We start from the raw sequence: 26789 nt of genomic DNA, 5'->3' as shown, positions 1-26789 counted from the left end.
TTGTAGATACTACAGATAGTTGCCTGCTGACTTCTTCTGATGTAACTTGTTTCCAGTGGAATTGGTGGCTCGTTAGTATTTCTGTCAATAGTAAAGAGGAAGGGTAAGATTTTCAAAAGTGAGTAAATGACGTAGAACACAAATCTCATTGACAGTCACTGTACATCTACACCTAGATTTGTACAGCTATCCAATGTACACACCAGCTACAAATGCATTCAGTAAATTCTTTCCTAGTATTAATTTTCCATGTAAGCAAGTACACCAGGATGTTATGTGACTGCAGACGGGAGGGGAGGGGAGCTACGAAATAATTTCTGTATTAAAATACAGTCTGAACTGTGAGAAAGTGAGAGAACCTCAGTAGCAAGCCTTATTTTATTTCACTGTATTTTAAAACCATTTCTTCCTTTCTTTCAGAGTCCACCTATCAAAAGGAGTTGAGGTAAGTTGAATACCAGGGGTTTCCCCCTCTGCTATGCCCCTTGTATGTTTCTGCAGCACCATAAAAGAGCCATTAGCGCCCCAGATCTGGCCAGGAGAGAACTGTGGAAGGCAGCTTACACTGCCCTATAAGGCCCCCATTGCAAGCCTAGGCATAAGGGGTGTTCCAGGAGAGGTGGGGGAGGGCCACAGCCTCTAGCACTGTGGGAATTCTGGGCAGTGCTGTCACCCACAGGCAGCCCTTCTAAATTATTCTGGGGCCTCACTGGCTCCCCTCAGCAGTCCAGAACCCTAAGGAAGCAAAGGTGGCTCAAAGCCACCAGCATCACCCTTCCCAATCCCTCCCTCTGGGATGCGAGTTTTATGCTGAGCCTTTTAGGCTACTCTGCAAGCTATGGGTGTGATTCCTTGCTTGTGTACACATACTCGCTCTAGCAGCATACTGGGGTTGCATGGGCAGCAGCAGCAGCTTAGCTGTGTTGAGTACAAACCTGCCCGATCCCCGTGGGTATGTACTCGGCACGGCTAAGCTAGACCTCGGTGCTGCTATGGCTATGCTATTATTTATACTCCTGCCAGTTCTCATCAAGTTAGTGTGAGTTATATGGGAATTATACCCCTTGCTCGCAATGCAAACGTAGCTTTAGAGGTACAGCCCAAAATCTCATTCCACTTTTAGTTTTCTCCCCAAAATGATTATACAACCAAGTTTACATAATTGGAAGTTATAAATCACTACCTTTAAAAAAGTAACCCCCAGTCAGAAACGTGCCCATTACACACATTGGAGTGAATCAGCAACACCATATTACTGAAAACTGTAACTGATGTTCCCATAAAACTTCTTTTGAAAATGATCAAAATGATCTAGTTACTGAGTTCCAGATTCAGCAATATACCTAAGCATGTGCTTAACTTATAAGCATGTGAGCAGTCCCCATAAAGCCAATGAGAATACTCAGGTACCCAAAAATTAAGCATATGCTCAAGTACTTCACTGAATATGGGTTTAGATTTGATCCTATACTTCTAGATATTCCAATTTTGCACCAGATTTCCTCCAGCCTCAACACTCAGCATTTGCAACAAATTCCACAGGAGGTCACTGTGCACCAAAATAGCTCTCTCTTCCAAGTTTCAGCCAAGATTACAGTAGGTTTACAATTTGCCCAGAGTATAACCGAGCTAGAATTTCTGTGGTACAGAAGAAAGGTTGAAACTGAGACAGACTGATGCAAATTAAATGAGACCAATTGGCAGACAAATTAGATGATGTCCCCTGCTTTTTTAAGGATCATTAGTTATACTACAAAAAAAGCTGCCAGTGATACCTGTCAACACTTCCTGCTTAACCAAATTGAGTATCAGACACATCTGAATACAAAGCAACCTAATTGGTTTTGCATTACTGCATTAGGTTGAAACACCTTAAAAGGTAGGATCCTGTTAATCAATATTAAGATCCTATTTGTCAGTATTAATGTGAACAGAAAAACTTTTTCAATGGGGTTACTTTGTGTTATCCTTTTTAATTTTTTAGGTGTACACTGTGAATCCAACCATAGTTATTATATGCTTCTGGGATATTTAATCCTACTTTGCTTTCTGTCTCCTAGCTATTTTTGATCAATGACAATACTTTGCCTCTCACCCCATGATACTTAACTTCTTTAGTAACATCTTGTGTGAAACCTGGTCAACAGCCTCTTGAAAATCTACCAACACGGCTACAACAACACTGCATAAATACATTTTGTCATCTGGTTCTCCTTTATCCACTATTTTATTGACCCATTCAAAGAATTCTGAGAGATTAGTGAAACAAGATTTTCCGGTGAAGAAACCATGCTGAGTAGTCCTTATCATATCATGATCTTCCAGGTGTTTTGTTATTCTGTTTGTAATTATTGTTTCAACCAATTTATCAGGTACAGCTAGATAAACTGGTTGGACTAAATCAACAAAACATCTGAGGCCAAATGCAGGTCCAAGTCAATTTTTATTTTTGATTCAAATAAAACTGCTGTAAAAGTATCTGTCATTGTGGCTCGTATTCTGAGTCCTTACCAGACTCACTGTATGGATTAATCCTGCTAGGGCTGAACCTATTGGTATGTCTACACTGCAGTTTGACACCGGCCCATGCCAGCTTACTCAAGCACACGGGGTTTGGGTGAAGGGGTTGTTTAATCATCAGGTAGATATTTGGGCTCAGGCTGCAGCTTGAGCTCTGGGATCCTTGCACATCATAGGGTCCTAGAGCCCAGGCACCAACCTGAGCTTGAATGTCTACCCTGCAATTAAAAAGCCCCTTAGCCTGAGCCCTACAAACTCGAGTCAGCTGGCACAGACCAGCCAGGGATTTTTAATTGCAGTGTAACCACACCTATGATTCTCTAAAGAGGAAATCTACACAACAGATGAAGTCAGTAGTTCAGGGAGTGTACATGCTAAAACACAATGTCCAAATCTATTGCCCTCATCCAGGTACACACCTGCCTCTCTGAATCCACAGAGGGCCCACAGGGTATTTTTTCCACAGGTTTTGAAGGAGTGCAAGGCAGGGTATAACAGTTATGTCTGGTTGCCTCTTTTCTGTGTACACATATTATTAAAATAAAAAGGAGCTTGAATGTGACCCATGGTAAATGAAGTTGAAGCTTCATAAAATGCTGCATGTTTTTTAGTCCCTAGTCTAACACAAGAAGTCCTGTTGACTTCAGTGGGGCTACTCACATGATTAACTTTAATCACATGCTTAAGTACTTTGCTGGCTCAGGGCCTTAGGGTTTATATTGAATTTAGGAACTCAGCAAAGCAAAGACTTTAAGTACATGTGCAACTTTACTCACGTAAATGGTCCCAATGAAGACAAAGGGGCTACTCACGTGTTTAAAGTTACACATGAGCATAAGTGTTTGCAGGACTAGTACTTTTGTTTTCTAATTATATCTATAAATGAGTGCTCTCTATCCCCAAATACTGCATTGGAACGACACTAGTTTCATATAGGGTTTAAAAAAATTCATTGCAGTCTACTCATCTGATCCTAACATCTATTTATTTAGATCTATAGAAGCATTGAAAATGCCGCTGTCTGAAACTCTAGGCACTTTGTACATTATGTTAAAAGTATAGAAATAAATGCAGCAATCTCCCCAAATAATGGGAACAAAGAAAAAAATCCCTCTCCAGCTACAAATCCCAGCCCTTCTTCCGCACACCCCTGCCCTTAGCTGGCTTGTCTCTCCCCAAAAGCCTGGGCAAAGAGATGGACCTTTCAGCATGCCCTGGAGGACCCCAGACTTGAGCTATTTGGAACAAATGACGAGTAAAATCCCTTGTAGCGCAACAGAGTGATAAATAGAATTATATTATCTGTATCCCACTGGCTACAAATGTAGGCCCCCACCCTGCAAATGCTTACATATGTGCTTAACGGAGGAGTAGTCCTATTGACTTCAGTGGGACGAGACACCTGCTTGAGGTTAAGCATGTGTGTAAATGTTTGAAGGATCAGGGCCATAGGTCAGATTGTGATGGAGCCTTACACGGTGTGTTTGGGAGGATGCACACAAGAAGCCTCTTGTTGCCTTGCACAGCTTGCAAAACGACCTGTTAGTTGTACCCCTTCCATTTAACTCCAGGTGTGCACCTCACCCCAAAGACAAGCTGGGGGTGGGGAAGCAGAGGCAGAGCCATAGCCTGGCCTCTCCACCAAACTGGCCCATGGAACCACAGGAAGCAGACTGCACCCTCCTCTATGGTGGGGAGGCAGAAGGAGCAGACTGCATAGTCCCCCTGCCCCCAGGGTTACTTTCCTTATTGCTCCCAATGCAGGGCTGTAGTTAAATCACACAATCAAGGTCAGAATATTGGGTTGTACTTTAGTTTTTACAAAAATTTTGAAATGGGTCACAGACTTGAAATCTTAAGATGTTAATCATCTTAATTTCCCAAATGTTATTAAGCATCTGATCAGAACTTTTTAAGCAAAGCCTAGTTAGGATTTATACAAGACTGTGCATGCAGTAGGTAAATTCTTTCAAGGATTATACATTATTTTTCTTTACTCTTTTGGAAGTTGGACACATCTGCAAGTCCTTTGGCCCAGATCCTCAAAGGTATTTAGGTATCTAACTTCCATGAAAATCAATGAGAATTAGGTGCCGAAATACCTTTGAGAATTTGTACCTCACTCTCTGTTGGATACTGCCTAAGAATGCCAATAGCATGTAGGTTTTAATGATTGGAATTTTTATTTCCAGAAAAGTTTCAACTAAGAAAACCAATGATGGCAATATGAAGACCAGGAGAAGCAGTGGTAATGAAAATTCTGGGTACAGTCCAGAGGACCCAGTGTACACAAAACAAATGCCAAGTGAGTCAAACATGTCAGTGATAATGAAGCAAGCATAATAGAGTTGGCTCACTGATTTCCAAGAAATGAGTATTTTTTACTCTGTGCTACTTAAAGTCTTAGAATACCCAATATATTATGGAAAACACAATGTGTGCCTGACCCTATTCAGGGAAGTTCAGATCTCTCAGAATGCTAGGGTGTTTGGAGGCTTCCAAACACAGTTGTAGTTGTAGGGGTGGACCTTTGCCCAAAAATCTAAGTGAACGTGTGAACTGAGCATTTGTGAAGTTGTAAAAACTTTGGTTGTTTAAAAAAAATTCTTCCATGTGTCTTTTCACTTCCAAATTCCTGCAAGGGCTGGAGATGGAGGAACAGAATCCCACAAGAAAGGCTGTTCTTGCAGTGATTTACAGTTTGACTGAAAGCAGAAAATGCAAGAGACATCACAACAGAGCCTGTTGGCGTGAGATTTCCAATCCAGTATTGCAGAAATTATGATAGTTTAGCTAACTCTTGGAACTTTGGATGCTTCTCTGAATACAACCGCACCTCTGAATGTTTTAAGGCTTGTCCATCACTACTATTTTGCTACCCATGTTACTTAATAATAATTACAGTTGGTACTACTGTATTTTTTGAGTTAATTCATGCAATAAATGTTCATAGAATTATAGAATATCAGGGTTGGAAGGGACCTCAGGAGGTCATCTAGTCCAACCCCCTGCTTAAAGCAGGACCAATCCCCAACTAAATCATCCCAGCCAGGGCTTTGTCAAGCCTGACCTTAAAAACTTCTAAGGAAGGAGATTCCACCACCTCCCTAGGTAACGCATTCCAGTGCTGCACCACCCTCCTAGTGAAAAAGTTTTTCCTAATATCCAATCTAAACCTCCCCCACTGCAACTTGAGACCATTACTCCTCGTTCTGTCATCTGCTACCACTGAGAACAGTCTAGATCCATCCTCTTTGGAACCCCCTTTCAGGTAGTTGAAAGCAGCTATCAAATCCCCCCTCATTCTTCTCTTCTGCAGACTAAACAATCCCAGTTCCCTCAGCCTCTCCTCATAAGTCATGTGTTCCAGTCCCCTAATCATTTTTGTTGCCCCCCGCTGGATGTTTTCCAATTTTGCCACATTCTTCTTGTAGTGTGGGGCCCAAAACTGGACATAGTACTCCAGATGAGGCCTCACCAATGTCGAATAGAGGGGAATGATCACGTCCCTCAATCTGCTGGCAATGCCCCTACTTATATATCCCAAAATGCCATTGGCCTTCTTGGCAACAAGGGCACACTGTTGACTCATATCCAGTTTCTCGTCCACTGTAACCACTAGGTCCTTTTCTGCAGAACTGCTGCCTAGCCATTCAGTCCCTAGTCTGTAGCGGTGCATGGGATTCTTCCGTCCTAAGTGCAGGACTCTGCACTTGTCCTTGTTGAACCTCATCAGATTTCTTTTGGCCCAATCCTCTAATTTGTCTAGGTCCCTCTGTATCCTATCCCTACCCTCCAGCGTATCTACCTCTCCTCCCTGTTTAGTGTCATCTGAAAGCATGCTGAGGGTACAATCCACGCCATCCTCCATATCATTAATGAAGATATTGAACAAAACCGGCCCCAGGACCAACCCTCGGGGCACTCCACTTGATACCGGCTGGCAACTAGACATGGAGCCTGTCAAGGTTCCTTCCCCACTCTGAACTCTAGGGTACAGATCTGGGGACCTGCATGAAAGACCCCCTAAGCTTATTCTTACCAGCTTAGGTTAAAAACTTCCTCAAGGTACAAACTTTGCCTTGTCCTTGAACCCTGTGCTGCCACCACCAAGTATGTTAAACAAAGAACAGGGAAAGAGTCCACTTGGAGATGTCTTCCCCCCAAAATATCCCCCCAAGCCCTACAACCCCTTTCCTGGGAATGGCTTGATAAAAATCCTCACCAATTTGCATAGGTGAATACAGACCCAAACCCTTGGATCTTAAGAACAATGAAAAAACAATCAGGTTCTTAAAAGAAGAATTTTAATTAAAGAAAAAGTAAAAGAATCATCTCTGTAAAATCAGGGTGGTAAATACCTTACAGGGTAATCAGATTCAGAACATAGAGAATCCCTCTAGGTAAAACCTTAAGTTACAAAAAGACACAAAAACAGGAATAATCATTCCATTCAGCACAGCTATTTTGCCAGCCATTAAACAAAAGCATTCTAATGCATTTCTAGCTAGATTGCTTACTGACTTTTTACAGGAGTTCTGAAGAGCATTCCTGATCTGTTCCCAGCAAAAGCATCACACAGACAGACAGACCCTTTGTTCCCCCCGCCCCCAGCTCCACCTCCAGCTTTGAAAGTATCTTGTCTCCTCATTGGTCATTTTGGTCAGGTGCCAGCGAGGTTATCTTAGCTTCTTAACCCTTTACAGGTGAAAGGGTTTTGCCTCTGGCCAGGAGGGATTTTATAGTTCTGTATACAGAAAGGTGGTTACCCTTCCCTTTATATTTATGACAGAGCCATTGATCACTACCCGTTGAGCCCGACAATCTAGCCAGCTTTCTATCCACCTTATAGTCCATTCATCCAGCCCATACTTCTTTAACTTGCTGGCAAGAATACTGTGGGAGACCATGTCAAAAGCTTTGCTAAAGTCAAGGAACAACATGTCCACTGCTTTCCCCTCATCCACAGAGCCTGTTATCTCATCACAGAAGGCAATTAGATTAGTCAGGCATTACTTGCCCTTGGTGAATCCATGCTGACTGTTCCTGATCACTTTCCTCTCCTCTAAGTGCTTCAGAATTGATTCCTTGAGGACCTGCTCCATGATTTTTCCAGGGACTGAGGTGAGGCTGACTGGCCTGTAGTTCCCAGGATCCTCCTTCTTCCCTTTTTTAAAGATGGGCACTACATTAGCCTTTTTTCAGTCATCCGGGACCTCCCCGCATCGCCATGAGGTTTCAAAGATAATGGCCAATGGCTCTGCAATCACATCTGCCAACTCCTTTAGCACTCTCGGATGCAGCGCATCCAGCCCCATGGACTTGTGCTCGTCCATGCTTTTCTAAATAGACCCAAACCACTTCTTTCTCCACAGAGGGCTGGTCAGCTCCTCCCCATGCTGTGCTGCCCAGTGCAGTAGTCTGGGAGCTGACCTTGTTTGTAAAGATAGAGGCAAAAAAAGCATTGAGTACATTAGCTTTTTCCAAATCCTCTGTCACTAGGTTGCCTCCCTCATTCAGTAAGGGGCCCACACTTTCCTTGACTTTCTTCTTGTTGCTAACATACCTGAAGAAACCCTTCTTGTTACTCTTAACATCTCTTGCTAGCTGCAACTCCAGGTGTGAATTGGCCTTCCTGATTTCACTCCTGCATGCCTGAGCAATATTTTTATACTCATCCCTGGTCATTTGTCCAATCTTCCACTTCTTGTAAGCTTCTTTTTTGTGTTTAAGATCAGCAAGGATTTCACTGTTAAGCCAAGCTGGTTGCCTGCCATATTTACTATTCTTTCTACACATTGGGATGGTTTGTCCCTGTGACCTCAATAAGGATTCTTTAAAATACAGCCAGCTCTCCTGGACTCCTTTCCCCCTCGTGTTATTTTCCCAGGGGATCCTGCCCATCAGTTCCCTGAGGGAGTCAAAGTCTGCTTTTCTGAAGTCCAGGGTCCATATTCTGCTGCTCTCCTTTCTTCCTTGTGTCAGGATCCTGAACTCGACTATCTCATGGTCACTGCCTCCCAGATTCCCATCCACTTTTGCTTCCCCTACTAATTCTTCCCAGTTTGTGAGCAGCAGGTCAAGAAGAGCTCTAGGTTGGTTCCTCCAGCACTTGCACCAGGAAATTGTCCCCTACACTTTCCAAAAACTTCCTGGATTGTCTGTGCACCGCTGTATTGCTCTCCCAGCAGATATCAGGGTGATTGAAGTTTCCCATGAGAACCAGGGCCTGCGATCTAGTAACTTCCGTTAGTTGCCAGAAGAAAGCCTCGTCCACCTCATCCCCCTGGTCCGGTGGTCTATAGCAGACTCCTACCACGACATCACCCTTGTTGCTCACACTTCTAAACTTAATCCAGAGACTCTCAGGTTTTTCTGCAGTTTCATACTGGAGCTCTGAGCAGTCATGCTGCTCTCTTACATACAATGCAACTCCCCCACCTTTTCTGCCCTGCCTGTCCTTCCTGAACAGTTTATATCTATCCATGACAGTACTTCAGTCATGTGAGTTATCCCACCAAGTCTCTGTTATTCCAATCACATCATAATTCCTTGACTGTACCAGGACTTCCAGTTCTCCCTGCTTGTTTCCCAGGCTTCTTGCAATTGTGTATAGGCACTTGAGATAACTTGCTGTTTGTCCTGCTTTCTTAGTATGAGGCAGGAGCCTCCCCTCTCGCGCTCTCCTGCTCGTCCCCCCTCCCGGTATCCCACGTCCCCACTTACCTCAGGGCTTTGGTCTCCTTCCCCCAGTGAACCTAGTTTAAAGCCCTCCTCACTAGGTTAGCCAGCCTGCTTGCGAAGATGCTCTTCCCTTTCTTCGTTAGGTGGAGCCCATCTCTGCCTAGCACTGCTCCTTCTTGGAACATCATCCCATTGTCAAAGAATCCAAAACCTTCTCTCCGACACCACCTGTGTAGCCATTCGTTGACTTCCATGATTCGACGGTCTCTACCCAGGCCTTTTCCTTCCATGGGGAGGATGGACGAGAACATCACTTGCACCTCAAACTCCTTTACCTTCTTCCCAGAGGCACGTAGTCTCAGTGATCCGCTCAAGGTCATTTTTGGTAGTGTCATTGGTGCCCACGTGGAGAAGCAGGAAGGGTCAGCGATCCGAGGGCTTGATGAGTCTCGGCAGTCTCTCCGTCACATCGTGAATCCTAGCTCCTGGCAAGCAGCAGACTTGTTGTATTGTTCATTCATGCAGCGTGACCCAAAAGTACTACTCTAGGAATAATATCTCAGGGTAACATTTCAATATCCTCATAGTTTTTCAGGCATGGGTGGGTATTTCTTTGGGTTATTATCTTATACAATAGTACAGAGATATTCTTAGAGGATGATATGTTTATGGATGATACACTTATGGAACAGTGAACCCCACTGACACGTCCAGCTTCCCACCATAGTACATTCTGTTACCATGTAGTAGAACTCTTAATTAGAGCTGGGCAATTTTTTGGTGGTGGGGGAGGGAATAGTAAATTACCCCACATATACATTTTTGGGAACTCTAAAAATATTCAAGAATTCAGGACAAAAAAGGCTGATTTTTTTTTTAAATGTTGAAATATTTTGTTTTGACATTTTCAAAATGAACTGTTTTGACATTTTGTTCCAAAGGCACATTTTCTTGAAAAAATGCCATTTCAAACGGACATTTGAACCCTTTAGTTCAACCCAAATAATTTTTTTGCCGTGAGAAATATCAAAATGCAATTTCAGTTCTAAAATAACTGATTTTTCCTCCTGCTTTTTTGGTTTGGCCACCGAACCAAAAAAATTAATTATTCACTCAGCTCTACTCTTAACTGTATAGACTATATAATCCTGGGTGTGGGGGTGGTTAAAAAACCCAACAGCTACATTTTAAAGTGGTGGTTTTTATAACATTTGCATTCACCATGGTGACTACAGAGTGGTGGCTAAGGACTTGGTAGACCACTGACTGCTGTACCATGTCTGGAAGATATAGGTGGAGGTACAAAAGTTGGAGAGAGCCCAATTCTTTGAACAGCTTATGTTTCCCCACAGAAATACAAGGAAAAACAATTGCCCTTTGCAGTCCTTTTCTCCATGTTGCTGAATATATGTATGAAAATATACTAGAGATTTAAGATTTTAGCAATAAATGTCTAATGTAATGCAAATTCCAGCTCCCAGACAGGAGGCCTGTTCTTGAACGTATATAGACAAATAGTAAATGTAAATCTCAACCAAATCCTCAAATCCTTGCTTGCCACTTGTATTTATAATCACATTCTTTTGCTGTATCAAACATTTCAAGGATGTAAAATGATTGTACACAGTGTATAATCCAACTATGCACACTTTTTCCTAAAAAAACAATTACATATAAAGAAGTGCATCTACTATGAAGAGTGCAGTGCTCCACAGAAGCAATATTTTGCTATTTCATAAAGTATAAACTTAGACAAGCTTAGATAAACTTCAGCAAGAAGATTCTACAGTCTCCTAGATGAGTTCCTTGAAAATTCATTAGGCAGAAGTAACTCCGCAAAACACCTACAGTAACGAATCATGTTTTATTTTTATACCAGAATGATTTATGGTTCATGCCATGTTGGACAGTGAATAACAATGATCTTATATATTCTTCTGTTACAGGAATCGCCCCTCTTCCTCCAATGGCCTCCAGCTTGAATGGTCCAGAACAAGATTTAGAAGTCAGTTCTACGTCAGAGGTAATTGGAAAACAACCCACTGAGATCTTGATATTTTCATATAGCAAATATGTTCTATACTTAGATCATGGATTTCTAAAGGACTTTGAAATTTAAAAGCCAAGTAGGGCTCCATTCGGGCATTCAACATTATCTCCTTTTAGCTTCTATGAAACACTGGAGGCTAATGCTAGTTTCTTAGCTTTGCATCTAAAATTAAAAATCTAAAAATTTGGTTTAAAAGTTTTTTGTTTTTATTAATTATGTAACACCTTCCTACCAGCCTGGGCTATAACTACGCAAGATCTGGGCTCCTTATCATATGCTCTTTTCTATTCCCAACCACCCAGTCCCCCTCAGACTCACCCATCTGCTCCTGAAAAAAAAATCTAGACCTTGTGAGCCAGATCCTAGGTTCTGCTACATGCCCCTTTGTGCTGCTCAGGTGGAGCAAAGGGGACAGTCAGCAGCTGAATTTCCACTGCCAGCGTGATAGGGACTTTTGCTGGCATAGAGCTGCCATAACTATAGGCAATTAACATCTCATCTTTTTCTAGAATTAAGGAAACATTAATACAATAGTTATCGTTACTTAAAACAGTCCAGTCTTTTATTCATCAGCAGGAATTCCTCCTTGGTTCAGCTTTTCAAGAAGTCACCTGTTTGTATATTAAAGAGCCCATTAGATTATGGAGTTTTTGGCTCTGCTTTCAATGTGCAACATTTCCTTGCTTCTGTGTGTAGTAGTTGGCTCACCTCCAGCTCATAAGATGCTGCAATTCAGTAGCACATAGGGCCTGATCCAAACCACACTGACCTCATTGGGTGAATTTCCATTCATTTCAGCGGGTTTGGATCAGGCCCATACTTCCTAAAAAGTTTTGAGATGAAACATTGATATAGGTATAAAGTACACTATGGGGCATGCTCTTGGAACATGCTTTAATGCGATGGCTATTCTACCGGAACTTATCCCAGGAAACTCTCCTGCTTCATTAGAATCGGGGTGGGGAGAAGTGCCATTAGTTAGAAAAGAAATGTGAACATACTTTGTGGCATAAAAGATGGCAGTTTATCATTCATAAGACTATCTTCTCTGCCCTCAGTAATTCATGATCAGGATAATATGGAAGTTCATTTCCTCTATGATTTTTGTTCTTCTCAGCATGTAAGTCTCTTGGTCTATTTGATTTGGAGCTGAGAACAATAGCTGTTACAAGAAAGCACCAGGATGACATTGAGTGACAGACTCAGGTGAATGTAGGAACAACAAAGTGACATGAAGAATGATGTAGCTCAATTCCATAATGATCTCCTCTGTATAGTACAGAGGAAAGATATAGGTTACCACAAAGCAGCAGTTTGGCAAAACTGCAGTCCCGCGGCCACTACAGGGACTTAAAAAGCTAACTTCTACACACAGGTATCTCTCTGGCCTCTCTTGTGTTACTCCATCCTGAGAAGGCTTTGACTACTTGACCAACCACTTTGCTCCATCTAAGGTTCTTTTGTAGACAGATCCTAGCAAGCTGGTCTGTGAAACTCACCATGCAGTGTCTTTGTCAGAGTGCCAACTTGATAATTTCACAAATGCCCCTAGCATTTCCTTGTTTACTTTGGAATATTGATATTGCAGGATTTAATAAGTACTTAGCCATAAAACAAAATCTTTCTGGTTTATGTATTTATTTTTCTAAAATAACTCAGAAAAAACCTTTTATGCCTGCATCTTCCTCCTCTTCAAAGATGAAATCCTGGCCCTACTGAAGTGAAAGGGAGTTTTGTCCATTTTGTCAGCCCTTTGCTATTCTAGATTTTCAGGTTTGTCTGATTTGGCCTTTGAAACTACTGCTCGTGCTAAAAGTTACAAGTACACCAGTACATAGAAGCACATACCTGCTCACAAGGATAGGCCATTACACTGTGAGTTCTTTGTGGACTATTTTAGAACATGTTGCTATTGCATGAAGCTATGTACATTTATGGCACAATGAGAATAGGTGTATTTATGTGTTTAAGTGCCCAGAACTAGGTGCTTCGTATGTGTTTAAAATAGGCACAAATGATGTTAAATGCTCAGAATGAAGTGTGAGGCCTTGTATTGCTGACTAGAGTCTAAGGATGAGATTGGGACTTTAGACAGACACAGCACCACTTCCTTTGCTACCTTGGACGGTTACTTGATACTGGTTCCACTGCACATGCTCTAAAATGCTGCACATATGCAAGTGTTTTTTCTGTGGTCTTACAAAACAACTGAAAAGAAATACGACCAAATAATGGTTTCTATGTAGATTCGTGCGGATTACTATTTACTGTTACTTTTAATTGAAGTTGAATTAATAGTTGTAGTACAAGACTCATTTTTAGATAAAACTGGTTTAAGAAAAGTTAGCTTTCAGTACAGCTAGCTAGTCTATTAGTTAAACTCGCCCACTTTTGTATTAATTGAAACTATTTCATTTGTGGCAGATACAGACCCACACATTGCTTGCTTGCTTGGCCTTTGCCTTGTACTGTAAATTGGGATCGGTGGTGCAGATCTATAGAGCATGTGTGATTTGCACAGTTTTTATAAACCGGTTAGCCAGGCCTGATGTTCTTGGTTTGAAATCAGAATTTTTCTTCTCCCAGCTGCGCTGCCAAGCTCCACCTGCCCAGGCTTACACATTGAAAAACAAAACCTCTGGGCATTCTCAGGAACACTATGTTGACAATCAGCATAAATATCCTAAGCAGTACTGAACTGTCTGAGAAGGGGCACTACGAGGTACAGCTCTAAGCCTTGCAATACCATCAAAACTTGGAGGCCTCATAGTGTTGCGCTTCCACCATTCTTAAAGGGCCAAGAGGCCTGGCTGTCTGAGGATGTGTCAACACTCCAAAAAAACCCTGCGATAGCGAGTCTCAGAGCCCAGGTCATCTGACTCGGGCTCGCAGGGCATGTGCTATGGGGCTAAAAAATAGTAGTGTAGACCTTTGGACTCCGGCTGGAGCCTGGGTTCTGAGACCCACCCCCCCCAGCGGTTTTCAGAGCCTGTGCTCCAGCCTGAGCATCTACACTGCTACTTTTAGCCCCAGAGCATGAGCCCTGCAAGACCAAGTCACTTGACCTGGACTCTGAGACTCACAGTTGCGGCTTTTCTTGTTGCAGTGTTGACATAACCTAAGATGAAACATCAGTTCTCTATCCATTGTAGTAGTGGAAGCTGGGGATTGCGACTCCTTCATAATCAGAGTAACAACACAGATTTGCATTTTCCCTGCATGATTTCTTGCTGGGCCACTTGACAACATTTTCTTTATTTCAGATTTCATACCCCCATTACAGATACTGACATTCTTTCTCACGAGTTTTACAAGTCATTTGAATCACAATATTTGTCATCTAAAATGAAAGATACAACTTAAAGCATGGATGTGCCACAGAAGTGAATGTAGAACCTTGCGCCCATTCAATATGGCTGAAGCATATTTCAGTATTTATTCTCTCATTTGTTCCCCTCTCAGCTACCTCCTCGCTTAAGTGTAGATTCAAGCTCTAAAAGCTGGTAACACAGTCAGGAAATGCTGGTCTGCTCCATATTAATTTATCTTGTAAATTTGTAAAAGAGCTTTAGTATACCAACTACAATCTCACCAATATTCTCTCAGGAAAGAGTCAGTGATGTGGCATTCAGTTCCTATATACTCTGGTTTCTCTTCAGATTGTATAAATCTTTCACCTTTACTAAAGATTTCTGTGGAGAGGAACATTTATGAGTTTATACAGCACACTGAAATCTTGTTTATTTTGAATGAGATGTTTCAATGTATAGAAAGCTGAGATCTATCTTCTGATGATATCTTGTATTAATTCATTGAAGAGTGAGCCTAGATCTTTCTTTATATTATGCAATTTAGAAACTTCTCAGGATAACTGCTTAAAATAATCAAAAATCTTTCTGGGTAGCCATTATATTTCATATGGACTGCTAGCTAACAAAAATTTCACTAATGCAAAGGTGTGAGATATGTTCAAAGCAGTTGAAGATGCAACATCAAAATCATCACTAGCTCTTTTAATTGTTGCAACATTATCATGAACAATTTGACAGCTGTCTTTCATTATCTCCCTTTTTCTCACCATTGTCTGATAAGCTTTGGAATTTTTGGAAGCCTGGATGGTCTCGCAATATAAAGATGAAGCATTTCTATTAAACTAGCTGGTAGTCCAGTGTGCAGGCAGACCATGGAAGGACTGTGTTGTCTAGCTCCGATTTCTCACATCAGAGAGGAAGACAGGGGAAAGTTAAGGTGGTTTACATCTACATCAGTAACTGCGTTTGTACACCGACTGATCAATTACTGCAGCTGCCAATATGTCACATAACAAACATGTAAAACAGTGTGCTGCTCATTCAAGATATTAAATGTCTTGTCAACCTGGAAAAAAATCAGATGGCCAGCCATATAACTTCCTGTTATTTGTTCTTGGTTGGTGATTACTGTTCTACCAAACAGCATGTTCAGTAACCACAGGTTACGCTTCTTGCTTGGCTCTCTCTGTCCAGGTACAGGAGACACTCTCAGTGGCTCTTCTTCTTCTTCTTCCTTACCTATTGCTCTTCTGGGTACTTTAACAGAAATGAAAAAAGGGGAGGGACAGGAATTATGTGAAGAATTGTTTCCACATTCCAGGAGGATATGGGAATGAAGACCCAAGCACCTGGCTCCCGGTCCCTGGATAATAAGGGAGGATGAGTAAACATCTGGGCTTTTGGCAATCCTTCCATGGAGGACAGGTGAGGGGAGTGAAGAACCTCCCTTCCAGCTCTTCCTCCCTGGAAGAGAAGGAAGAGAAAATGAACACATTTGCTCCCCCTCATTGAAGGAAAGAGAATGGGAAGTGAAGACCCAAGCACTTGTCTCTCCATCTCTGGATGATGGAGGAAAGGATTGAGATCTTTGTGCTTGGCTTCCTTGACACCTTGAGGAATCAGCAGAAAGAAGAACAGAAGCAGCAGTGGCAGCAGGAGAATGGCAGGGTTTGACGACAGGGCTTCATTTTCAGATGGTATTCATGCCTGGAGAGATTGACTATAATGCAAACACAGTCACTGAGAATGAATAGAATCTGAATCAAATATTAGCATTTTTCCTAGTCAAAGCTGTATGTGTGGTCTAATAGTATTGTGAGTACTATTATGTTCATAATGTTGTATTCACTGCAGTGCAAATAAAGTAGTGTGCAGACATCAAAATATCATACCTATAGTGCTGACATCTTAGGAGGACTAAGAGGAGGTCTTGCACACTCAGGCACTATCGGGCCACAGATAGGATTGCTCTGACCTTTACGTTTGTCTTCAACTCCTTGTGGATTCATAGGTACTGATCTAGCCACAAACCTGATGGGTATCTATCATCATGTGATTATTCACCGTGCATTCTGATCATAACCTGCTTCCTTTTTCCCATACAGATCTCAACACATGTAGGGTGGCAGTCATCTCAGGTCCCCAGCTCATCATGTTCTCTTCCATACCACACTTCCATTTCACCTGTGCATCACCATAATCATCATAGGCAGCAACCCAAGACACAAAACTACAAGAGGCAGCAAATAAAGACCCCTCACTTAAGGATTATTTACCCCAGGACCCTGCAATCCAGAAGCCAGCATCCACATACCAGGACCCTGTACAGCCACAAATACCAACACAGACATCAGCACCCACACACTAGGACCCTGCATCCCAGAACCCAGCAACCAAAGGGTCAGCACCTACAAACAAAGAACCAACAACTCAGAAGTCAGCACCCACAACCCAGGATCCACCAGCCCCAGGGGCAGCAAATCAAGAACCAGCACCCCCGTACCAGGACCCAACAATTCTGGGGTCAGGAACCCCAATCAAAGAACCAGAAATCCACAGGTCAGAACCCCCAACTAGTGACTCGGAAACCAAAGGACCCTCATTTGTAATCCAGGAACCATCAATCCAGAGGCCAGCACCAGCAACTCATGACCGAACAAACCTGAAGCCCTCACCTTAGATCCATCAACCTAGGAGCTGCCCCTGTGATCTTCCATACCATCAAGTGCAGCAGCATTACTTTTGTTTTTGCAAACCTTCTACCTTTTGTTTTGCTCCTCCTTTCAGATTTGGGAATTGTTGGTTTTGTCTCCCCTTTCCTCCATTCTAATCAGGAAGATTTTGGTTGGTTGGTCTTCTTCTTTTTCATTTCCTCCATTATTGAGTTCCATGTTTGTGTCTTATTTCCCTTGTTTAAAATAAATTCCTTGTGTTTAGCATATTGTAACATTCTGTACTGATTGATTTAAACATTTCTTCTGTATAGTACGTTCCCCAGCCTATGTGAAAATTAGATGCAAACTGTTAGGCATTTAGGGCCTAATCCAGCACATATTGCAGCCAGTAGAAAAACTCCTATTGACTTCAATGGGCTTTGGATCAGGCTTCTGATTAGGATCTTAAACCATGTTGACATCAAATTTGGCATTTACTTTTCAATGCTTAACAAGGTGCAATTTTAAATTACTAGATGGGACTTGACATCAAAGATTTGATTTACACAGAAATCCTTGCTCCCTCCCCCTTAGAGTAAAGCACTCAGGAACATACAGTGTCTCTTTATAGAAACTGGCAACATAAAACAACAGACAACAGCTGTCATAAATTAATCTCATCAGAATAGAAACTAATGTAAAACATTCATAGACTATGAATACTGGTTCTTTTGCACAGCAACTGCACTGATCAAGTCATACCATAAGCAAAAGATTTGGCAAATCATCATAGGGAAAACTAATGCTGTAGCATTTATCAGTTTAAAAATGATATGATATAAATATTGAGCTAAGGAGAAAGTTGCCAGCAAGCAGAAGACGAGGCCAAGGCATCTGTCCAGAGGTGCTGGAAAGTCTCCACTGTGAATACATTAGCTAAGGAAAAGCCACAGGAAGATGAATTCTGTTTAATTGCATATTTTGTTACTGGCAATGATGATAATGAAGTGTGCTTCTTGTTCACAGTTACAGGGGTAAGCTGTGGACCAAATTTATGCTTTGGGAGTAAGATACTCTCAACGCATTTAGCTTTGGCCTTAGGGTTGTTTCACCTTCTTTGAAGCACTGATTTTAGTCCTACATGGCATGATGCAAAGTCCACTAAACTGAAGTTTTTACATTGACATCAGTGCACATTGGATCAGGACCACAGGTATTTTTGCCCCAGAAAGGGCTATGAGGGCCAATTGTAAAGTTGCTGAGCACCTTCGGTGAGGTACTGAGCTCCTTCATTTCCCCTTGATTTCAACGGGCATTGAAAGCACTCAGAACCGTGCAGGACTGGGCACTCTATTAAGCAAGCCCCATAATTGGCTCACTTAATATACCCTAAATGTCTCTAAAAGACACTAATTTTCCACTTTTATTCATCGGATGAAGTGAGCTGTAGCTCACGAAAGCTTATGCTCAAATAAATTGGTTAGTCTCTAAGGTGCCACAAGTACTCCTTTTCTTTTTGCGAATACAGACTAACACGGCTGCTACTCTGAAACCTGTCTAATAGACAAGATGATCATTTTGTAAAATCATCTGTGTATGTATAGTGGACCAAATCCATCTTCAGCGTAAGTCAATTGCCTTCAGCAGAGCTATACCAGGTTTGGATTTGGCATAATATCTGCAGTCCTTATTTTTCAATCTAACATGAATCATGGTTCCAGTAATGGGGAGAGATCTGGTTTTCATTTTAACTACTACAAATGACTGCACATAAATTAGAAATATTAGTTAGTTGCGGTTATGGTTTTATGATGGAATGAGGCTAGGGTAGTGGCCACATTTATTGCATTACATATAATCACATGGGGACTCTGTAGATTGTTTGAGAAGAAAAACTGCGCTATCAAAACTGAATTAAAAGACCAATAAAACAGAAATACAAACCAGTGACAGCAAGTAACTTCCCATTTAAAGGTGAAATGTACCATTGAGTATGTCCTGTTATGATGTTATTTGGTCGGTGAATCTTGATTAATAGGACAAGAAATGGACACGACACATTTGAAGAAAAGGCAGTTCCAGTTAATAGACACAATGATGATGATTTTTTCCAGATGCCCAGGGAGGGGAGCAAGGTTATGATCTTGTTTTGGGCGTGTGCGGGGAGTGACTTTGGGTGAGCAGGAGAGTATGGCTGATGGTGTTACACAACTGCGGATATGGAGGCAGTCTGTTCTGTGACATGATTTTTGCCACAGTGGATGTTGTGATATGGTGCATTTGAATTATTGTTAGGGTATCCAGGCTTTAGGATGGGTGCTTATTTGCTGATTTATCCATTGAAATAAATAACTAAAATAAAATTTGGAATTAAAAGAAACAAATGTGGGTAAGCAACCCTGAAGCCTAAAACAAACAGGAGATGTCCCCATACCTACCAGCTGGCTGACACTCAGTCTCACCTCTGGAATGCACCTGATTGGAAGAGCTTCTAAAAAGGTCCCCCAGTAAGAGAGTCAGGCTCTTTAAAGATACACCACCCATATAATCACACAGACTCCTCTCACTGTAAGCCAACCCATAACAAGGGCCTGAACCTGCAGGTTAAACTCCCACTGATTGCAGGCAGAGTTTTGCTTGAGCAGGGACGGGGCCCCTAAGCTGTGTGCTGCCCAGTGGCTCCAGCTGTTAGTACAGTAGAGTGCGTCGAGCAAACAGACATGCTTGGAAACATGCCTACTATATTAATTTCAGCAATTTGTTCTAATGCCGTCGGAGGTGGAGTTTTGGCTGGGTAACAATAGGCAGGGCCTTCAGCTCATCTCACATTTCCATAGCATCCGCGTCTGAGGAGCTGCCACCTGTCAAATCAATTTGAAGTTCAAACCTCTGTTTCATAATAGCAGATGTGTACACATCATTCATCTACTTGATGTCATATAGGAATTAAAAGTGACTACACTGTGTTTGTACTCGCTGAAATCTTTCTTTCACTGATTAAAGAAACACAGTGAAAGAATTCAACCCTGAAGTGAGCTGCTGCATGCACCAGTTTTATCCTTAGCTTCATCCATGAACTACTACTTCCTTTTGTGTGGCTGAAGAGCTGTAGTAGACAGAAAGATTGATTGGGTGTCCAGTTCCTCCCAACCAAGCCAATGTGATAAGAAAGGCTTTATGCTTTCAATAACCTTGAGGGCAGTTGAAAAAATCAGCATGTGAGGTTTTAAGCTTTTTACTGACAATTGTCAATGGATAAAGAATTTCATGCTATGACTGCAGGGAGATTTAAAGCTATGAAGAAGGAATGCTTCCATTTTGCTTCATATATGGCAGAGGGGATCATTGTGACCATCTAAGAACATTGATAACACAGCATCAGATACTTCAATAAATGAATCATGCCTCACTGTTGCTACTTCTTCCCCCCCCCGCCAGCACATTAGATATAATTGACAATGAAGCCATTAATCTTCATGAGGTCTGAGAGGGATCCTGTAAAGAATGGAAACACATATGTGCTGAATTATTCCAAAGAAGAAAAAGCTTGGAATCAAACCAAGCTGAGGGCATGGCATCCATAACACAATGATTGAAATCAAGAAGTTACTATCGTGCTCCTAAGTATTTGAATTTCACGTATGAAACCGTATAATGCATCTGATCTTTTAAAATCTTCATTAGGGAAAGCTAAATTGCCAGGGGCTAGATGGTATCAATTAGCCACAGTCTGAGTAGAGCTGCATGGCTGCAGAGGGATCTCGCAGGCACTGGGCCTAATTCACTGCACCTTGTGTAGGCATTTATACCAGTGCAGTGTGGGTGTAAAACAACCAGAGCAGGGTGATAGCCTTTTATACACACTTTTCATTCACTTGGAACTGGTGTAAATGTATAGACAAGATGCAGGGCAATAGTGAAGCAGGCCTGTTGTACGTTTAGGGGCATAATCCCTTTCTATAGTGCCTGCAGTGGCCCAGCCCTTTCTGGGTGGAGAGGGGGGAACTGCAATTGTCCATACCTTTGGATGGGATTTCCAAGGCAATAGAAGACTCCCCTTCCCCTTCCCTATCTACGAGCCCTAGTACCAGGGCAATCTGGCCATAACATTATTCAAGACTGTCTCTGTCAGTTCACCCTTATTAAAACAACCACCACCACTAGCAAAAACTGACCCTACTATGGCATTGTCTAGTAATGGTCCCAAACCCTGTATCTTACCATAACCCTACAGTAGTATTTGGTGCAATTGACTTTTTTAATAAAGTCAAACACAGTGAAACATTTTGGTGCAACACATCTATGGAAATGTCATGGATCTACACTTTGCTAAACATCAGATTTTAAATAAATCCCATATGTTGGGAAAGTTCAGAGCCAGTTCTGAACTATGCATTTCTGTTCTGTCTCTATTTGAGACTTCATGGTTATTAAGTGCAACAAAACAAACAAACAGACCGAACCTCCCTACCTTTAGTTTAATCTTTTCAATATGATTTACGTTAGATGGGCAGTCCAGAATATCCGAGAAGCAGGTGGCTGCTTTCCGCAAACATAACATTTGCCTTCTGATTTTTTCAGCTGATATCTGCACCATTTCTTTTATAAATCTGTACATTTTTCTGCAGGTAGCGATCCTGCACTTTTATTTATGTGACTTGTCTCAGATGGTCTGACACAATGACCATACCTATAACTGAAGTATCAAGAAATGCCCAATATTGTTTGGCCATAACCTGAACAATTGCTATCAGCTATTCTCCTCATAGGTACCACAGACCAAAGGAAAGATCCCCTGTGCTCTGGAAATTACAAGTGAGCAATGACTCTGGTGAGGGAGATAGGCAAAGTCCTCAGACTGTTGCTAAATTGCAAGAGGCTAAGATCAGCAGGGACCAGCAGAAAGGTCCCTGAGAGGGTCTCATAAGGAGAGATGGACCACCTGGTCACTTCTGAAAGTACTGCTCACTCTCCGTTGAAATAAATAGTTAATAACGTGGGTAAATTTGGCAACTTACTTATGTTTCAGTGATGCAGAAGAAAAAAGAAACAGACTCATGTTTGAAACAGAAGACAGCTGTCTTATGACATGTTCCTGGAATAATTATATTTATCCTGTGGTTTTCTTTGAGGTGTCGGGAGCCATTAAATCCGAAGCTATACACTGGAGCAATATTGTCCACATTTGTTACCTAACATTTCCTTCTATGACCTATTAAATAATTCATATGTACCAGATGCATTATTTAAGATGTTAAATACAAGCAGAATACCAAGAGAACACAGATTTCATGCACTTACACTTTAGACTCAAGCAAACCACAGGAAGACTATTCAGTAGCTAAGATCCAGCTTTCTCATCCTGGGTATGATCCAAAGCCCCGCTGACGTGAATGGAGAGACTCCCATTGACTTCAGTGGACTTACAGTCAGGCCTATTATGAGTCAATCATTGCTAGTCACACTGGGGACTATACTGGCACACAGATTGTCCCAGGTTTGGGGAGCCCAAAGCCAACTTTTTTTGTCCCACCTATCCTGATTTGCACTGTATGCTCCTCAGCCATAGTCGAGGACCTGGGTCGTTGGCTATAATTCCCTGCTGGTTTACTAATGTGAAACTACATTTGTGAAGTTGCACAATTGTAATTTTGCAGTAATTTCTTGTCCATGGATCTCCTTAGTAAGTAACTATTTTTCTTAAACCTCTGTATTTTTTTGAGGTTTAACAATCTGAAGTATATATTTCTTGGTTGCAGTAGCTGAGGATTTTGAATCTTATTCTACCTTGTCTTTTCTCTTTCATATGATATTTTGCACAGACTCATACGTAATTAAGGATGTAAGTCGTTATACTAACCACAAATCTTCTAGTGGAGGATTTCCAAAAGTGCTCAGCGTAGACCTAACACTGGCCCCACTGCGATCAATTGTAAAATTCCCATTGCCTACGATGGGAGCAGAGGTAGGCCAATGCTTTTTGAAAATCCCACCCTAAATCAACACTTCAAAGTCAGGCGACCTAGCGCTAAAATATTGCGTCCCTTTGGTTGACATGTTTAATATTTTTAATTTTAGTATTAAGAGAACAATGCCAGAAGTCCTACTTGTATTTCAGCTTGTTGAATAGCTTCAGTAAAAAAGATCAGAGAAGAGGTATTCCAACAGTCTTTTGCTGAAAGGGGTACAGGTTACAAGGGTGTACTAGCAGCTTTCAGACTGCAAATGATTAATTAACAAATGCCAGAATTGTCAGTCCTACAATTAGTGTGTCACATGTGAAACTTACATAAGTGTTTTCTTTCTTCCCAATCCTGTTTTACTTTATACTTGGGTTTTGAGTGGGACACTTGATGGATTTCATTCTGATATAATCTAATATGTAATTGTTTGTTAATTATCCATAGGTACCTTATAAGGTGCAGCAGAACAGAGTATCTCCTCGAAGACCTACTGATTATCCAGTCAACCCAAGGAAAATCAGAAATGTGACACTTGTATAGGAATTACTGCTCTTTGAGGTTCCTGTATCACTGAAATTTATACCTTTGGATGACTTCCTGCAACATAGAAAGATCACCATAATTTCACTTATATTTGAAAACAGAACCATAGATTTATTTATTTTTCATATAATGAACAATTTTTACCAAGAGACACTAACAATCTTGACTTTAACATACACATTTTCAATAAAATTCTGTATACAAATCATGGCTCTGATCCTGTAGTAGGATCCAGGCAGGTGCACCCTGTAGAGCTCCACTGACTCCCAGGGGATTTCCCAAGGGCAAGGGGCCATTCAGTGGAGTCCCATGGAAATCAGTAAGGCTCCAAGTGGGCACAAAGGTTTGCTCACCTCGATCCAACTGAAAGATCAGTGACTATATAAGCTGGAGATTTATTAGTCCGGAACAGCAAAATCTACTGCTGGTTAGTGTAATGTCGCTTTTATATTACTTAATTTATACTTTCCAATCCTCTCAAGCTCCATCATCAACAAAACTTTTCCATTTCTTATTTTCTAATATGAGCTAAGATTTTCAATAGGGCTGGTTGAGGATTTTCAATCAAAACTGATTTATACTAAAAATTAGGTTGTCGACTAAAATTTTTTTGCAAAATGTGACTGTTTTCTAAAGAAAAATTCAACTCTTTGTCAAAAAAGCAAACACATAAAAGCATGAAAAAAATCTGTTTTTGATTGAAAAACCAGAATATGTCAGCTGAAAAATGAAAAATGTTGATTCAGAATTCATGTGGCAATGCCTCATGAGAGCTGAAGTTTGGATGTGTTATTTCTCTGAGTTCTATGCTGAGTTCTCTAGCCAGACATCTCTCTTGGCTTACTCTGGCCAGATTCTCTCATGATGCATCACAGTGGCTCATCAAGATGGGAGACTGTGGTGCATCATGGGAGATGTAGTCTGACATCAGAGCTTGGCCTATAGAGGAGAATGGGGGCATGATGCACCTGAACTACACCTCACATGAGGCACTGAAGTGTCATTACCAAGTAGAAAGTTTTGGTTTTCAGCCAAAAATTATGGGCTGAAACTTTTTCAATTTTCAGCGGAAACTTTTCAGTTTATGATTTTTCGCCAAAAAGTTAAAATTTTCCATGGGAAAAAAACATTTTCTAACCAGCTCTAGCTGCCATATACTCATAACTTTCTAAGTTATCCTGTAATTTATATATTGATATTACATAAGGACCAGTTCTTTTGAATGTTGGAAAGAAGTGATGACACCACAGTTATCTCTACAATGATATTCTATGCAACAAAGAGAATAAATCCAGATCCTGAATTGTGGGAAAATTTTGTTTTGCACTCTGAGTATTTTCGATTTCATTACATTGTGACTACTGAATCCAGTTTCTGCATTATTAGTAGCATTTTACTGTCAGTCAGATCAAATGCTGAGGCCAATTCATATTTTGACACATCCAGTTAGAGCTGGTTGAAAAATTTCAAACAGAACAGAAAATGCTGATTTGATGAAAAATTATCAGACATTTTGTTTTGATAAGGTAGAAGAACCTCATTTCAACTGTAATGTTTAGACTTTTATATTATCTTAATATAATACATAAAACACTCAAAAAAGCACTTTGATACGATCATTTTGATATTTCTGAAACAATAATGTTCAGAATTTTCAGTTCACAGGAAATTTTGATTTTTTGTTCCAGTGAAAGGAAATTTTGAAATGACAGAAGTTTCCGTGGAATAGAAATTATGACATTAGACCAGTTCAGGTTCTCCACTAGAAAATGTTGATATGACAAAACAGAAATGTTTCATGGGAAAACAGCTGTATGGTAGACAGTTTCAATGGCAATTATCAAAATGTTTCATCTTTATCATTTTGAATATTATATCATTATGTAACATAAAAGCTGAAAAGAAACATTTTGAGGTTGAAATAAAATATTTTTGGAATGTTTTCATTTTCTACAAAATTCCAAGATTTTGACTTTTCAGCTCCAATCTGGGACAAAACCAAATTTCCAGATCTCATGCAGGATGGAAATTACACTTTTTGGTCAACTGTAGTTCAAGTTTGTGTTGGTCCCAATACATAAGAAAGAAGGCATCCGTGAATGCAGAAACTATCATGGTATAAAGTTACTGTCTCATCTATAAAGATACTGGAATACATAGAATCATAGAATATCAGGGTTGGAAGGGACCTCAGGAGGTCATCTAGTCCAATCCCCTGCTCAAAGCAAGACCAATCCCCAACTAAATCATCCCAGCCAGGGCTTTGTCAAGCCTGACCTTAAAAACTTCTAAGGAACGAGATTCCACCACCTCCCTAGGTAACGCATTCCAGTGCTTCACCACCCTCCTAGTGAAAAAGTTTTTCCTAATATCCAACCTAAACCTCCCCCATTGCAACTTGAGACCATTACTCCTTGTTCTGTCATCTGCTACCACTGAGAACAGTTTAGATCCATCCTCTTTGGAACCCCCTTTCAGGTAGTTGAAAGTAGCTATCAAATTCACTCTCATTCTTCTCTTCTGTAGACTAAATAATCCCAGTTCCCTCAGCCTCTCCTCATAAGTCATGTGTTCCAGTCCCCTAATCATTTTTGTTGCCCTCCGCTGGACGTTTTCCAATTTTTCCACATCCTTCTTGTAGTATGGGGCCCAAAACTGGACACAGTACTACAGATGAGGCCTCACCAATGCCAAATAGAGGGGAATGATCTTGGATTCTAGGATTAGGAGAATGGTGGAACCCCTTCTTGAACAAGAACAGTTCAGCTTTAGGAAAGGACGAGGAACCACAGATGCCAAGTTTGTAATTTGGCAAGTGATAGAGAAATGGTTAGAGTACCACTAGGATAAAAGTTTGTGAGCATTTATAGACCTAGAAAAGGCATATGATAAAGCTGACCGAAGGAGGCTCACACCAGTGCTGAGGCAATCTGGAGTGAGTGAGGATTTAATAACTATGGTGAATGCCCTGTATTGATCACTTAAAACAGTGATCCAAACATGCTTTGGAATAACAAGCCCCTTTGAAGTAAAAGTCGGACTGCATCAGGGGTTGGCCCCCAAT

At 41.2% G+C, this 26789-nt stretch overlaps 1 protein-coding gene and 1 non-coding gene across 9 annotated transcripts in view; both read left to right on the top strand.

Annotated features, from left to right (window-relative positions):
• LOC102940460 (beta-1,3-galactosyltransferase 5) overlaps positions 1 to 25846 on the top strand; it is a 106487-nt gene extending 80641 nt beyond the window's left edge. For 5 of the 8 annotated variants that reach the window (XM_043538212.1, XM_043538211.1, XM_043538207.1 and 2 more), the window contains 4 exons: positions 421 to 445; positions 4713 to 4825; positions 11151 to 11227; positions 16671 to 17470. In XM_043538212.1, the coding sequence (XP_043394147.1) occupies positions 421 to 445; positions 4713 to 4825; positions 11151 to 11227; positions 16671 to 17174 (719 nt within the window). In that variant the 3' untranslated portion in view covers positions 17175 to 17470. Of the gene's footprint in view, positions 1 to 420; positions 446 to 4712; positions 4826 to 11150; positions 11228 to 16670; positions 17471 to 23626 lie in introns of those variants that run through there. The other 3 variants (XM_043538214.1, XM_043538213.1, XR_006287943.1) reach the window with 2 other exon arrangements.
• On the top strand, positions 14894 to 15011 carry LOC114020527. The gene has a single exon (XR_003565366.1). It is a non-coding gene; the product is annotated as a U5 spliceosomal RNA (small nuclear RNA).
• Positions 25847 to 26789: the final 943 nt, after the last annotated feature.

The sequence above is a fragment of the Chelonia mydas genome, chromosome 1, assembly GCF_015237465.2.
Source record: "Chelonia mydas isolate rCheMyd1 chromosome 1, rCheMyd1.pri.v2, whole genome shotgun sequence".
NCBI classification, from domain to species: domain Eukaryota; kingdom Metazoa; phylum Chordata; order Testudines; family Cheloniidae; genus Chelonia; species Chelonia mydas.
The sequence above is the reverse complement of the archived record's forward strand: the minus strand, read 5'-3'. Positions and strand labels throughout refer to the sequence as shown.